Below are 15,303 nucleotides of genomic sequence, written 5' to 3'. Positions count from 1 at the left end.
TGACGCACGCTTTAGGCACAACTTTAGTCAACCGTAACCGTGACACCGTACGTTGTGGCGTCGGAGAAGCGTGCTCGTGAGGCACCCCTCAAACCCGGGCTCGATTCCCACTCACACCGAAATGTGCCAAATTTCCTCTTCACTTCCATTAATAGACGTTGCTTACAGAAACCTGCCAGACAAATTTGACGTCAATCCGAACATTTTGGACGAACATTTTGGACGAACATCCGAACATTTTACTCGTCGCGCCGCGGGCCCCTTCTGGTACCATCTTTCGGTCACACCGCCGACAAAGCGGGATTTCCGCGTAATGGGCCTATAAATGCTTTCGCATTAAAATAAAATAAACTGATCGGATATTGCAGTGCGACACACTGGAAAACGACCCTTTGTGCTTGAATTAAATATACTGAAGCGTGACACAATGGTCAAGGGTGATTTCGGAGAGAGCGAAACTATGTCATTTTCCACCGTGTTCCCGCACGCGATCGTGCTCTGATCCTCTTGTGACTGCTTCAGTGTTGGTGTAGCACTGACTTATAACGCTATACTCGCGGACAACTTTCTGTAGCTATGAAGGGAAAGTTACGGAGGCAAAGCGCGCACAAGTACGTGAGAGCGCTTCTGAGAAGAGTCCTGTTTTCATCCACGTTAGTTTAAACTCGGGAAGAGAAAACGTAAACACATTATTAGCATCAGTTAAATAAGACAAAGCAAATCACTCACTGTAATATATTTTGCGGTGTTCGCCTTCCGCGTCTGGGAAATTACGAAAGCGTTGTATACATGGAAGCAGCGTTGACTGACCGTCTGTTCCGAGCAACCAAAAGCACTGTCAAATGCTAACGGTGCGGTAACACATGTGCAGAAGGTCCGCCCCCGTAGCTTTCGCTTCATAGCCACAGAAAGTTGTCCGCGAGTATAGTCAGATATTCTCGTGCACAGCGCGCAAAATCCTGCGCTGCGCGAAACGAGACAAACGCAACAGCTTGCATGCGAGACTGTCAGCGGAGGTCCACCGCACAGCAAAAAAGCGAGAAAATAAAAATAAAATAAAAAGGCTGGTCCCGTGATGTATGCGTCACGCGATCCTCCAGCTCCGGTATGAGAGAACGCAGCGAAGGAATTTCGCTTGCGAAAAGAGGGTACAGTGTACTAGATGAAGGCCCTTCTGGTACACTGAACCCATGATTTCAGGAGGTGAGTGTCACCGCCTACATAGACGCTCTCCCCACTTGCTCCCTCCCGTTACAGTGTACCGTATCATAGGTTCACGGCACTGAAATGTTTCTATCTCGGTTATTAATGAACCAACTTGAAAAATCCTTGCGGTAGAGCGCTCCCTAGAGGGCACGTAACAACTTTCAGCGTGTACGATCAAAATTTGCTATGTGGCCTTAAAATTACATCTTTTGCAAATATCAACATAAATCCTACAACTTCATCCTGGGGTACAGTGACCTAGTATTCTAAGTCACTATACTTGAGGCAAATAGGGCACTCAAGCCTGATGTTCCATATGACTATGCATATATATATATATATATATATATATATATATATATATATATATATATATATATATATATATATATATATATATATATATATATATATATATATATATATATATATATATATATATATATATATATATATATATATATATATATATATATATATATATATATATGGAACTTGAGTGGTGCTACAAGGTAAACAGAACAAGTATTTAATTTCGACAGTTTCGATCGGTGGACCGATCTTCGTCAGGGTTTACAAAAAAATGGCTGTGGCTTAGGTAAGGTTAAGCCCAGGATGCGAAGCATACTAGCCTTTATTTTAGTTGTTGAACCACTGTTTAGCCTGGTGAACTGCTGTTGCTTGGCTATATTTGGTTCGGCTAGACGAAGAAACAACTCATGCATTACTTCTTCGCCTTCAAGAGTGGAACGCGACAGCGTTCCCGTCGACCCGCCAAGGGGTGTAAGACAATGGGCTACAGGGCAGCGACTACGCGCCCCGCATTGGACGCGGTGAGCGTCGAGCAAAGCAGCGTTCGGCGCGGCAACGAAATGTGCGCCTGAGCAAGAGACGCACGCCTTAGAAACAGCGCGTTTCTAAGGCAACACCGCATTCACTAGAGGCGCTTTTGTACCGCTTTGAAGCGTTGTACTCGTGGCTCAGTGGTAGCGTCTCCGTCCCACACTCCGGAGACCCTGGTTCGATTCCCACCCAGCCCGTCTTGCAAGAGTTGAGCCAAAGCCACTTCTCCTCTGTCGTGACGTCACGGTGTCACGTGATTTCATGGTCACCGCCGCGCCTGAGGAGCTGGGTTGAGCCCTCGTAATATGCTTCGCATAAAAATGGCAGTTCGGCCGTGGTAGGGAAGACACCAGACCGGGTACCCGGTCGTTCTTACATACATCAAACCGAGAGGAACAGTTGTGACAGTGATTGATTTTCGGCGCCTTGGCAGATTTACAGCGGCCTTTGGCAGCTATGCAGGGCAAGAGGAAGGCGGAGTCACATGTATGTAGAGCAAGGAGGTAAGTGAGAGAAAAAAAAAGGAAAAAGGAAGAAAGAAAGAAAACGGAAAGAAAAAGAAAAAAGCACACAGGAGGAGGGAGACGTAAGACGGAGAGGGAGGGGGGCGGGAAGTAGCGGCAGCTAGGTTCCCGTGCACCCGAGGCAAGGAGGGAGAAAGCGGTCGCTCCGCAGCTCCAGTGCGTGGGCTGCCGATGTAGCGGGAGCGGGTGGCGGGGGGCACAATAGAGAAGGGGCCCAGAAGGAAGACAGAAGAGCGGCAACTTGTAGAAAGAAACACAGTGTCACAGTACAAATATACAAGGCACGGCCCGTTCCGGTAGCTTTGTGGTCCAGCTATGGTGCGAAAAAAAGAAAAAAAAAATAGTTCCAAAGAAGAATATATGCACGGGATTCGCAAAGCAAGTGCGCCCATGGGCTTAGATTTAGGGAGTCGAGTTAAATAGCCTCCTTGTGGTCCAGTTTTTGAACGTTTAACAGACAACCGACATCAAGTCAGCACGTGCGTATTTCAGGAAGGGCAATATGTCACTCAGAATGACCACTTCAGTGGCAGGGTCCAGGAAACTGAATTTATTGGTTTTCCGCTCGCCTCCTTGAGGCGCATGCGGAGGGGTGAGCAAGCAGTGAATAGTCAGCGTCTTAATTTTAGAGTACATAGCATGTATTCGCGTTTCCCATGCACTTTCACGGCATATCCCGGAGGTACGTCATCCGCCCCGGACTCTCATTAATTCCTTTAGTGTACGTTCCAAATTTATGGATGAAAAAAGATTCTCTCTGCTCGCGTGCACGGGTGTGTTGGAAACCAGATTGCAAGAGCACAACGCTCACACGTTCAAAGGAGTGATCTGGCAGCCGAACGTGCCTGGAGAAGGGTAAATTGGGGAGACTTTTGACATGCGCGCGGTGATTGTTAAATCGCAGGCGGAAAGGGGTCTCTGTTTGGCCGATATATTCCTGCTTACACACCTCGCATCGAATTTTGTACACGACGTTACTGGAATCACAGTCAAGGTTTTCGGTAATTTTATATACGAAGGGCGAGTTCGATGCTTCAGCCGTGTCTGCTGTTGTCATGTGACGGCATACCTTGCAACGAGGTTTCCCACACGGTCGACAGCCCTTGGGCGTGTTTGACTTCTGTGTCCTCGCCCTGACTAACAAATCCCTTAAATTTTTGTTTCTTCTATACACAACTCGAGGCGGCTGCTTGAAGATAGTAGCGAGTCGGATGCTCTGTTTCATGATATTAAAATGGCGGGTGAGAATGGCATTGACCCGCGGAGCACCGGTGGTGTATGTGAGGACCAAGTTTGGATCTGATTGTGTATTGTTATTGCTAACCTTTTCTCCCATTATCTGTGCTCGATCTAAGCTGCGGGCGCGTTCAATGGCATCGTCTACTATTTTTGGAGGATATTTTTGGCGTATGAGAGCAGATTTCAGTTCCTCCGCGTGTCACTCAAATTGCGCAGATTCGGAACAGACTCTTCTGTATCTGTGGGCCTGGGAGTAGGGAATGCCTGTTTTGCAGTGATGGGGGTGGCTACTATAAAAATGCAGATATTGCTGACGATCTGTCGGCTTTTTGTATAGGGACGTGGAAATGCGACCGCCACTCAGTGACAGAGTGACGTCGAGGAAGTGAATACTATTTTGGGAGAAATTGTGCGTAAAGCAGATTGACGGGTGCAGATAATTGAAATCGGAAATGAAGTCTAAGAGACTTTGTTCATTGTCAGCCCACACAAAGAAAATGTCATCCAGGAATCGCTTATAAAATATTGGTTTTACGGCCGAGTTTGCGAGGAAGGGTATTTCTAAAGATGCCATAAAGATATTTGCATAATTTGGCGCCATCTTCGTTCCCATGGCGGTCCACTGATTTGCAAATAATGCTTGTCCTCGAACTCAAAGTGATTATATTTCAGTACTAGATTTAAAAGAGTCTCAACTGTGTCTTTATCTAATTGCCTAGGTTGGCTGGAGCCAGCGTAAGCTGAAACTGCGGAAGCTATGCCCTCGGCGTGAGGTATGTTGGTGTACAAAGATGCGACATCCATAGTGACCAAGTAACCCCCCGCCGGTACCGTCAGGTTTGATACCTCCCGAAGGAAATGATTTGTGTCTTTAATGTACGAGGGAAATGAAGATGGGATGTCCTTAATGAGACTGTCAATAAAGCTGGATATTTTCTCGGTCACTGTTCCATTACTGGAAACGATAGGCCGACCGGGATTGTTTATTTTGTGGATTTTGGGTAGTAGGTAGAAACGGCCGGGGCCAGAGTTTCTTGGTATCAATGCTTTGAGCGTCTTATCGGTTATCTGCCCTGCCTTGCGCAGAGTGGTTAGGGCGTCCTTTATTTCACTTTCAAATTTCTCGGTAGGGTTGCTTGGGAGTTCTCTGTAAAATTTAGAGTTTCCCAGTTGACGGAAACCTTCGGCTATGTAAACATTCCGGTCAAGTACCACCACTGCACCACCCTTGTCCGCTGGCTTAATGACAATTGTCTGATCATCACGTAGAGTTCGCAGTGCCTGCTCTTCCTCTTTTGAGAGGTTACTGCGGATGGGACGATGCCTCTCGTACTCTTTTATAATGTCTTTTTGAACCGCACAAATATACATGTCCAAGTATTTGTCGCGTGCCTCGCCAGGTGTCCATGATTTTTCGGAGAGTTCAGGTAGCTGGTCAAGACACCCTTCTGTAGTTTTTCGATCATAAAAGTATTCCCGTAGTCGCAAATTTCTCGCGAAGTCATCCAAACCTTGAAACAATTGAAACTCGTTCATCCTTCCTGACGCCGGACAAAAAGTTAGACCTTTCGAAAGGAGATTTAGTTGCGCACTCGACAATGGGCTACTCGACAAGTTTATGACATTTGAGGCGTTGCCCACTGTCTCGTGCTTTTTTCCACTGATTACTTCAGAACAATCGGTCGCCTCGGATTCAGGGTTTTGGCTTTGAGAATCAGCTCTGATGGCCGTTGGGATATTGTCACGCTCCCGTTTCTTTCTTTGTTGTTCTTGGATATTGAAATTTTTCCTCCCCTCGTACTTTACCAGTTCCAGCGCTTCCAATTCAGTGAGCTTTGACTGACACAACAGAAGCTGCTCCTCGTTTTTAAGCTGCGATGCTCTACGCACGCTATGTTGTGCCACCAGACGAGTGAGCCCAAGCGAGGCCTCCCGCAGTATAGCATTCCACTGCTCTCTTTCTTTTTCGTCAAAGGTGTCCATTGCCAGCCTCTGTTGTACCTGGAGACCCTTCGGTGCGACGCCCGAGGCTAAATATTTATTCATATTGGAGGCATGCATCTCAAATCGTATATATATATATCGTATCGTATATATAAATCGTATATATATATATATATATATATATATATATATATATATATATATATATATATATATATATATATATATATATATATATATATAACGCGTGCGTTGATGCGTTACGCGTGCGATCCCATGTCATCGCGTAAAATGCGATGACATGGGATCGTTCCCACCTACGGCAAGTTGTGTTTTCTTCCGCTTTCATTGCCATTATTTTATAACTTATTTATTTCAATTAACAAGTACAAGTAATTTCCCCTACGTTGTCCTTGGTCTCTTTGTTTGTTGGCTTCTTATGATATGATCAATAAAAAAATGGCTGTGGCTTAGGTAAGGTTAAGCCCAGGATGCGAAGCATACTAGCCTTTATTTTAGTTGTTGAACCACTGTTTAGCCTGGTGAACTGCTGTTGCTTGGCTATATTTGGTTCGGCTAGACGAAGAAACAACTCATGCATTACTTCTTCGCCTTCAAGAGTGGAACGCGACAGCGTTCCCGTCGACCCGCCAAGGGGTGTAAGACAATGGGCTACAGGGCAGCGACTACGCGCCCCGCATTGGACGCGGTGAGCGTCGAGCAAAGCAGCGTTCGGCGCGGCAACGAAATGTGCGCCTGAGCAAGAGACGCACGCCTTAGAAACAGCGCGTTTCTAAGGCAACACCGCATTCACTAGAGGCGCTTTTGTACCGCTTTGAAGCGTTGTACTCGTGGCTCAGTGGTAGCGTCTCCGTCCCACACTCCGGAGACCCTGGTTCGATTCCCACCCAGCCCGTCTTGCAAGAGTTGAGCCAAAGCCACTTCTCCTCTGTCGTGACGTCACGGTGTCACGTGATTTATTTATTTTATTTATTTATTTATTTATTTATTTTGTGATACTGTCAATCCCATCAGGGATTTTTACAGGAGTGGGTTAGAAGGGTCTGTAGACATAGTAGTACAGGCATATACATAAGAATACAAAAGGGCACTTGGCAAGAGTAGAGTTTCATGGACCTATGTTAAGAGCAATAATATGGCAAAAACATAACGCACAAAGACCTTGTTTCAATGTCATATGATATTTTGCAAGAGACAAAAGAAGGATAAGCATATGGTTATACAATTGATAGCATCATACATCATTTCACATCACACATTTCCAAAAATATTTGACAATACAATGATAAAGACAATGATAACATGTCATTTAGATAGTGATTGACAATACTGTTGCGCCAACTATTTCAACAAATTTGTCAACAGTAGGCTGATCGACCAATGTCTGGGCTAAAGCATTCCAATCGCGAACTGCTCGCGGGAAGAACGAGAAGCTGAATGTATTGTTAGTGCAAGAATATTCTTGGAGTGTTAGGTGATGCTTGTGACGGGTTTCTCTTGATGTGTTATAGGAAATATAGGTGTTAGAATCCACATGTACCTTATTATGCAGGATGAGATACAAAAATTTGAGTCGGTACAGCATCGCACGACTGCTTAGTGTGTGAAGGCCGATTTCGTATAGCATCTGAGTAGGCGAGTCGGTGCGCCGAAATCGGTTACAGATAAACCGCGCGGCTTTTCGCTGGACAGCCTCAAGAGTGGCGATTTGATTTTGGGCAAAGGGAAACCACGCCACGTTCGCATATTCTAAGATAGGACGTATGATTGTAACATAGGCCAAGAGCTTAGCCTCCTTCGTAGAGTATCGCAGGGCCCGTTTTAAGAACATAAGCTTTCGCATCGCTTTGCTTGCTACGTACTCTACATGAGCCGACCATCCTAAGTCTGATGATATGATAACGCCCAAGTACTTGTACTGAGTGACAGTGTTAAGTATAGTATTATCACAGCCATATGAAAAAGTAAGCTTGGATTTCTTTTTTGTTACTGACATTGAAACTGTTTTATCGAAGTTGATGGCCATTTGCCAGTCTTCACACCATTGCACTATCAGAGAAAAATCCTTGTTAAGACTAATTTGGTCTTGCCGGTTTAGTACTTCTCTATAGAGGACGCAATCGTCTGCAAATAGCCTAATTTTGGATTCAATCTGATTAGTTATGTCATTTATGAACAAAAGAAACAGGATAGGGGCCAAAACGGAACCCTGGGGTACACCAGAAAGTACTGGTACAGTTTCAGAAGCGTGGGAGCCTAACTGAACAAACTGGCGGCGGTCAGATAAGTAATTGCTAATCCAACGAAAAATTGGCCCATCTCCTAGTATATGTTTAAGCTTTAAGAGTAGTTTAGCATGGCAGACACGATCAAAGGCCTTTGAGAAGTCTAGGTAAATAACATCTATTTGTGTCTGGTCGTTAATTGCTTTGGCGAAATCGTGTAATATCTCAACGAGTTGGGTAATGGTAGACAGACCAGTCCTGAAGCCATGTTGGCATGGATGGAGGACATTGTTTGCCTCAATGAACTGTTTAACGGATTTTAAGATAATATGTTCCAAGATTTTGCAGCATGTACATGTGAGAGAAATAGGCCTATAGTTTGACTGACAAGAAATATTGCCTGATTTGTAGACGGGCACTATTTTAGCAATTTTCCATTCAGCTGGGATACATTGTTCAGAGATTGACTTATTGTAAATAAGGCATAAGTATTTGCTTACAGGCTCGGCATAACGTTTCAGGAAACAGTTCGGGATTCCGTCAGGACCGTTGCACTTTTTATCATCTAAATTTAATAATAGTGCGAACACGCCTGCTTCAGTTACGACTGGAGCGCTTAGTGTTTCGTTGTGCTTTATATTTTCTGGCCTGTAAGCATGCGTAATGCCGTTGTCCGGGGTAAATACAGATTGGAAGAATGTGTTAAACGCTTCCGCTTGTTTCTTTTCTTCTGTCGGCGATAACGGTTTTGTACGGTTATCGTTTTGCCTGACATAACGCCAGAATTTTTGGGGTGAGTCTTTGATAAAGTTGCTAAGTGTTGTACTGCAGAAGCGCTGTTTTCCTACTTTTGTTGCTTCCTTTAGTAGTCTGTTTAACGAGTTTATTTTTTGGCAGAAGTCTGGAACTGGGCATAATTTGTTAGATTTCCGCAACCTTTTCATTCTACGTTTGAAATGAATTACGTCACGTGTAATCCATGGGTTGTGCTTAGTGGTGTTCTTTTGTATTTGTGGGACAAATTGCCTTAAGCAGTGCATAACATGTGTTTTGAACAGCAACCAAATTTCGTCGATGTTGGCCGAGCCCTTTGAGATTAGCTCGTTAAAGTCGTAGTACTCGTGTGCAAGGTAGGTCATAATGGCGTCATCGTCTGCTTTGTTAAATGCGTACACGCGCTTTCTAGTGTTACGTAGGCGGATTTGGTTTGGAATGGTGAATGTGCAAAAAACCAGGTGATGATCCGATAGTCCTTCAAGAATTTCGACTTTGTTATCTTCTTTGGAAAAGAAATCGCTTATGAAAATAAGGTCTAAAATTGAGCTTGAAGTGCCCTGGACACGGGTGGGCTTGGATACTATTTGGGTCAGGTTGAAGGTAAACAGAAAGCTCAGCAAGGTGTTATTTGTTACATTGGATGGGCTCAGCGACTCCCAGTTAATCTCTGGAAGATTAAAATCTCCTCCCATTATTATGGCGTTCCCCAGCATGTGTTGATACATGTACTCTAGAAGCTGCTCGAGATACGAGATTTCGGCTTGGGGTGGTCTGTAGACGGCGCCAGCATAGACGTGGGTCTGGCCCAGCTGAATTCTACACCAGACCGCCTCCACACCAGGGACATCTGGCATCACTGAGTAATTTATGCCTTATTTCATGGTCACCGCCGCGCCTGAGGAGCTGGGTTGAGCCCTCGTAATATGCTTCGCATAAAATCGGGCCCCTCAGTTAACCCCCTTTCTTCTCGTTCATATATAGGTACAGAGAAATGAGAAATTCTTCAGGCTACCTTTCAAACGTAAAGAACTTGATCAAGGTAAACAGAACAAGTATATACTTCCAACAGTTTCGACCGGTGGACCGGTCTTCATCCGGGTTTACAACAGGTTTACATATTTTCTTGTAAACCCTGATGAAGATCGGTCTACCAGTCGAAACTATTGAAATTAAGTACTTGTTCTGTTTACCTTGTAGCATAGCTCAAGTTCTCATATATATATCTTGCGGCTAAATCCCCCTAATAATAATAATAAAAAAACATTACGATCCTTCTAATACTATGCGTTACCATGCATCGAAATGACTAGGCGCTACCAAAAGCAATTTAAGGAATTCACACTCACTTTCATGCTCGATAATAAATTGAGTGGTGTCTCATTAGATCAGCATAACGGCTTTTGCTTTCAGAAATTCCAGGATATATGCAATTCTGTCAAATGGAATAAAGTTGTACTTGTCTCCTTGTCAAGCAGAAACATGTACGTTCTTGTCGTGTAACACTCACACTTACTCACACACACGTGAAGAAAATATAACACAAGGATAGAGTTTAGCTCAAGGGCGAAATGTGAAAGCCGCATCTAATTGCAGGAGAGAAAACGCTGCCTCGATGTTCTATTCATTTGACACCACACATCGCAGCGAGTGGCCGATAAAGGGAATAACAAAATCTTGGCTCCATGCTAGCCAATTTCGATGGGCATAAATACTGGCAATTAAATATAATCGTTACAAAATACGGCACCTGCCTTCAGCGAGCAGACGACCGCAGGTGAGAGGTGCACGTGACGGAAGCGGCGCTCGCAGCACCACCATCAGTCAGTCATCTGAAGCTATAAACAAGCAAGCCGCCAAATCCAGCCACATCCTAAAAAGTGCTGCGTACTCTGGTGTAAACAAATCGCGGCGTGGAAGAAGCGCGTTTCGCGTGAAATCGTCAAATGGAAACGCCGATTGTCCCGTGTTTCAGCGAAAGCGATGCAGCCAGTGTGTATGAGCCTGCCGAGGACAGTTTTCTTTTAATTGATGCTCTGGAAAAGGAGCTACCAGAAATCGTCAGGAGGAGGTAAAGACGACTCACACACATCGCATTGTGTGAGACGTTTGTTTCTGTTTCAGGCCGTCACTATGCGTCGAGGTTGGCTCCGGTTCAGGGATTGTTATTGCAGCCATAGCAAAAGCGTTAGGCCGCAGTTGTTGCTTCATGTAAGTGCAGATATTTGATCGCGGGCAGCCTGTTCCGTTCATTGAAACTACTAAACTTTTTTTCTTGTTTTACAGAGCCACTGACATAAATGAAAGGGCTGCCGCTATGACGAAAAGAACTTGTGAAAGAAATGGAGCTGACGTTGACGTCGTTGTTAGCGATCTTGTAAGCAATGACTGCGTCTTTTCAGCTTATTCACCTTATTCCTAATATTTTCTTTCATGGACTTAATACGCGCGCGACCACGCTTAACTGTGACCGTGCCTGAGGTGATGCCGGTTCTTCCAGGTAGGATGCCTTGCCGACCGCCTTGAAAAGAAAGTGGACCTTCTGGTTTTTAATCCGCCTTACGTTGTAACGCCGACCGAAGAGGTAATCATTTCAGTGCCGTCACGCATATGTGAATTTTCCCCTTGTTATCGGCACTCCTTTAATGCGACGCAAGCAAAGTATAAATGGGCCTGTTTCCCCTTTATGACTGCAGTTATTAAACAAGCTAAAACGAATTTTTTCCGTACCACTGCTGTACGAAAGTATGCTCATTTATGACCGCAGTTTCTTGCGTCCAAAAAATATCTCGAGGATATGTATTTGCAGGGATTAGGAAAGCCATCTGAGCTGTATGTGTGGCCTAGTGTTCAAGCGCTAGGGGGCCCTCACCCAAGATACTTGTTCATCAGGTATACCTCTTTCCCCTGCTAAATGGCGGCCTTTCTTTCACTGCGTACCCGATCAGGATGTTTCGTCTGCCAAAGGCCCAATGTAGCGCATTGAGTTTGCCCTTGCCTTGAAGACGCAGCCGACTCTCATTGACGCTTTCTATATAATTTCACAGCCTTGTTCACTGAATATAACATGTGATGTCGGCGGGGCCGCTATGGCGGCCCCGCCGACATCACATGGGCGCCGAGGATGGGAATTGTGGGGTACCCTGTATACCCCCCAAAATTACAGCCAGTTCTGGTTAACGCTTTGGCACTACATTTATGCCCCTTTCCTTTCGAGTCCTCAAAACACGCTGACATTCTTTCCCTTGCTCGCTCCCTCGAAGCTTGACATATTGGAAAGAGGCCTTTATTATTATGCTTTTGTTAATAAATATTTTAAAAGCTTACTGTACTTGCAGCATCACATTGTGCCTATACTATTTCTTCTAAAGACCACCGGTTGCGGGTGTCGTCATGAGTGGTGGGAAGATTAGGGATTATTGGAAAAATAGTGACAAGCAAGATTGCAACACAGTGCTATATACGGCAGTACTGCCAAAACCAAGCAGCAATAACCACGTGTTCCTTAGGTACAGCAAGGATCACAGTTACTACTGCATGTCCTCTAGGTGCAAGGTGATCAGCTGTTGACTCGATCCTGGGCAGGCGGCACAAAAGGCCGCGAGGTCATGGACAGGCTGGCTCCATACGTGTCTCAATTACTGAGCGATCATGGCTTGTATTTTCTACTTGTCATCAAAGACAATGACCCTGGTATGTCTTCCATGTGTGATTGATGCTTTCAGTGCTTCCGGGTGCCCTGAATGAATGCTGCTATACTGGACTTTTCCTTTTCTTCTGTTTTCGGTTTTCAGATGGTGTCTGCAAGTTGATGTCCACACATGGCCTACAGGGAAAATGTGTTATTGCTAGGCGATGTGGAGCAGAACACCTTAGTGTCTTGCGATTTGAAAAGTGCATGAATAAATCTTGACAGCCCACATTGTTAACTTAGCTGCCTAGATGCTCAGCTGTAGTATTTGCTGGCTGCCTATCATTGCATATGGGCAACATACTTACTAAGCTCTACCATGCAAAACAGCTTTTGCATCGACAGGCAGAGACTCGTACCATAGGTAGCAGCAGAGAGATTCATATTTATGTCTGCTGGCTGGGAAGAACTATCTCGTCAAGAAACAAGCATAGTTCCTATTGTCTGGTCTCCCTCTTATTTAACATCACTGCCGACTCTTGGCTAATGATTTAATACAAAAGCCCCTTCTGAGTGATTTATGTCAATCGATAACGGGTGCATGAGTCTGGCCTGAACGTTACTGTGGCTGGCAACCAATAAATCCAATTGCAACTGTGAACACTTTTAAGATAGCTGATGTAATAAATTAAAGGTGCATGTTGCCATGGCACCTTGTGCTGTGCTGCTCCAACAAAAGCCCAGAATGTGCTGAACATGACTGTGTGCTGTTAGACAAAGCAACTACCAGTTTTGGAATTGTTTGTAAATAATTAGTTAAGTAGATTCTTTTACAGTTAAAGTTGTGTTACTACACACTCACCTCATCCACAGGAAACTAAAATCAGTCTTTTTGTTCATTCAAAAGCAATATTTCCAATTAGAATGACCCTTTATAAATAGGCTGTGAGAGCCTCTTGGCAAGTAGTAGTGCCTCTACTTAGTAACATACAAACAATAGGGCAGTGCTGCTGTGAGGAATGCAATTAGCATGAAAACTGGTTGATCACAGAACAAGTCTCTCGGACTCAAATGCAAGAACACTGCTATAAACTGCACAGTGACACAGTCTGAGCACGTACTCAGCCAATAAGCACGTGCCAGAAGCATGAGTAATACACATGTGAAAAGTAAACATAAGCTTGAAATTCGTACACACACTTCTGATAGCAACAAACCTATTTACGCATCTGTCACCCTAAGCACAGAAATTTACAACTTCCTTTAAATCTTGCATACCACTCCCATGCCACACTTACTTTCATCTGTTAAAAACTTTGCCAGCTCCATATTTCTGATACATTCAACTCTTTGCTGCAATCCCACTAAAGTTGATTCTGGATGACAGCTTATCCAAAGCAAATATGGAAACTGTACATGCAGCCCAAAATGAAGTACCTACATAAGGTGTGCCTTACTAGTAACAGGTAACAAATTTTTGCAATCTGCTAAACACTTTAGTTTGAGAGATCAGCAGGGGGAAAAAATCCAGCAGGTCCCACGCCCTGTGGGAGTCAATGTTATATGAACCAGTGTGTGGGGGAGCCTGTCTAGTTAACGAAACGACCATGAGAGGACCAACACGTAGGTGTCTGTTTCATGACACGCATGTCGTGACCTATCATTTATGTTCGTCATACACTCTTGTCATACTATGCCAGTTATGGTACAAACGAAGTTTACGAAACGACCATGAGAGCACCAAGATAGCGGCTGTTTCATGACCTACATAATACATGATATTCATGTCGCAACCAATATTTGTCATACATTCTTGTCATGCTATGCCAATTTTGGTACATACCAAGACGTAGATGGCCATCTAATGTCTTACATGACACTTATGTCATAATCCAACATTTATGTTCGTTCTAAACTCTTGTCGTACTATGCCAATTGTGGTACTACATACCAAGTTAATGAAACGGCCGTGAGAGCACCAAGACAGGTGGCTGTTTCACGACCTGCATGACACACATGGCATGACCTATCATTTGTTTGTCACACACTCTTGTCAAACTATGCCTACTGTGGTACATACCAATTTAACATAACGACCATGAGAGCACCAAGATGTAGACTGCTGTTTCATGACCTACATGACACGCAGGTCATGATTCACGTCATGACCGTTCATTTGTGCTCGTCATACACTCTTGTCATACTATGCCAATTGTAGTACATACCAAGTTAGGGAAACGACCACGAGAGCACCAAGATGGAAGTGGCTGTTTCACAACCTGCTTCCTGACCCCCATGATATTCAAGTCGTGACCAATAATTTATGTTTGACACAATTTCGTCATACTATGCCAACTTTGGTGCATACCAAGCTAACGAAATCACCACGAGAGCACTAAGACGTAGGTGGCTTGATAAGTACTGTCAAAGTGGCATATGTTCACCAAGAAATACCTCACATTTAAAAACACTTTATTTGCTCTCCTGTAGAAAACATGGAAAAGTTTCAAAGCTGCTATGCAATTTCTGTTCATGCGTGTATTTCACTTCTGTATCGTACTGACCTTTCACAATGTGAACCAAACTTTTAAGAAGTGATTTTCTACACTTCTGACATGATTTCTAAATTGCAGCTGAAAATGCTACTCTTGTTAGCATGGCTATGCCACCCGAGTAATATTTCTGTGTTTAACATTTTCGCTATGAAAGACAAGCTAAGCTCATGAAATGCGTACCTGCAAAAAACTTGGATGAACCCTCCAGATGATTCCAGCTCATACATTGCTCTTTGCTTCTTGTAAACAACACCATAGCGCACAAGAAGACCGATGAACAGCATATGGCTGTAAACATGGTTTGTAGTTTTGCCAGCAGTCAATTTTAATGCGGTATCCTC

General features: G+C 44.2%; 1 protein-coding gene across 1 annotated transcript; it reads left to right on the top strand.

Annotated features, from left to right (window-relative positions):
• Positions 1–10,660: 10,660 nt before the first annotated feature.
• Positions 10,661–12,705, top strand: HemK2 (HemK methyltransferase 2). The gene is made up of 6 exons (XM_065427820.1): positions 10,661–10,847; positions 10,901–10,987; positions 11,063–11,153; positions 11,277–11,360; positions 12,325–12,469; positions 12,571–12,705. Exons 1-6 carry the CDS (start codon positions 10,723–10,725, stop codon positions 12,687–12,689), a joined length of 651 nt encoding a protein of 216 aa, XP_065283892.1. The 5' UTR covers positions 10,661–10,722; the 3' UTR covers positions 12,690–12,705.
• Positions 12,706–15,303: the final 2,598 nt, after the last annotated feature.

Source organism: Dermacentor albipictus, chromosome 3, assembly GCF_038994185.2.
Source record: "Dermacentor albipictus isolate Rhodes 1998 colony chromosome 3, USDA_Dalb.pri_finalv2, whole genome shotgun sequence".
In the NCBI taxonomy this organism is placed as follows: domain Eukaryota; kingdom Metazoa; phylum Arthropoda; class Arachnida; order Ixodida; family Ixodidae; genus Dermacentor; species Dermacentor albipictus.
This window is presented reverse-complemented; position numbering and strand designations above follow the sequence as displayed.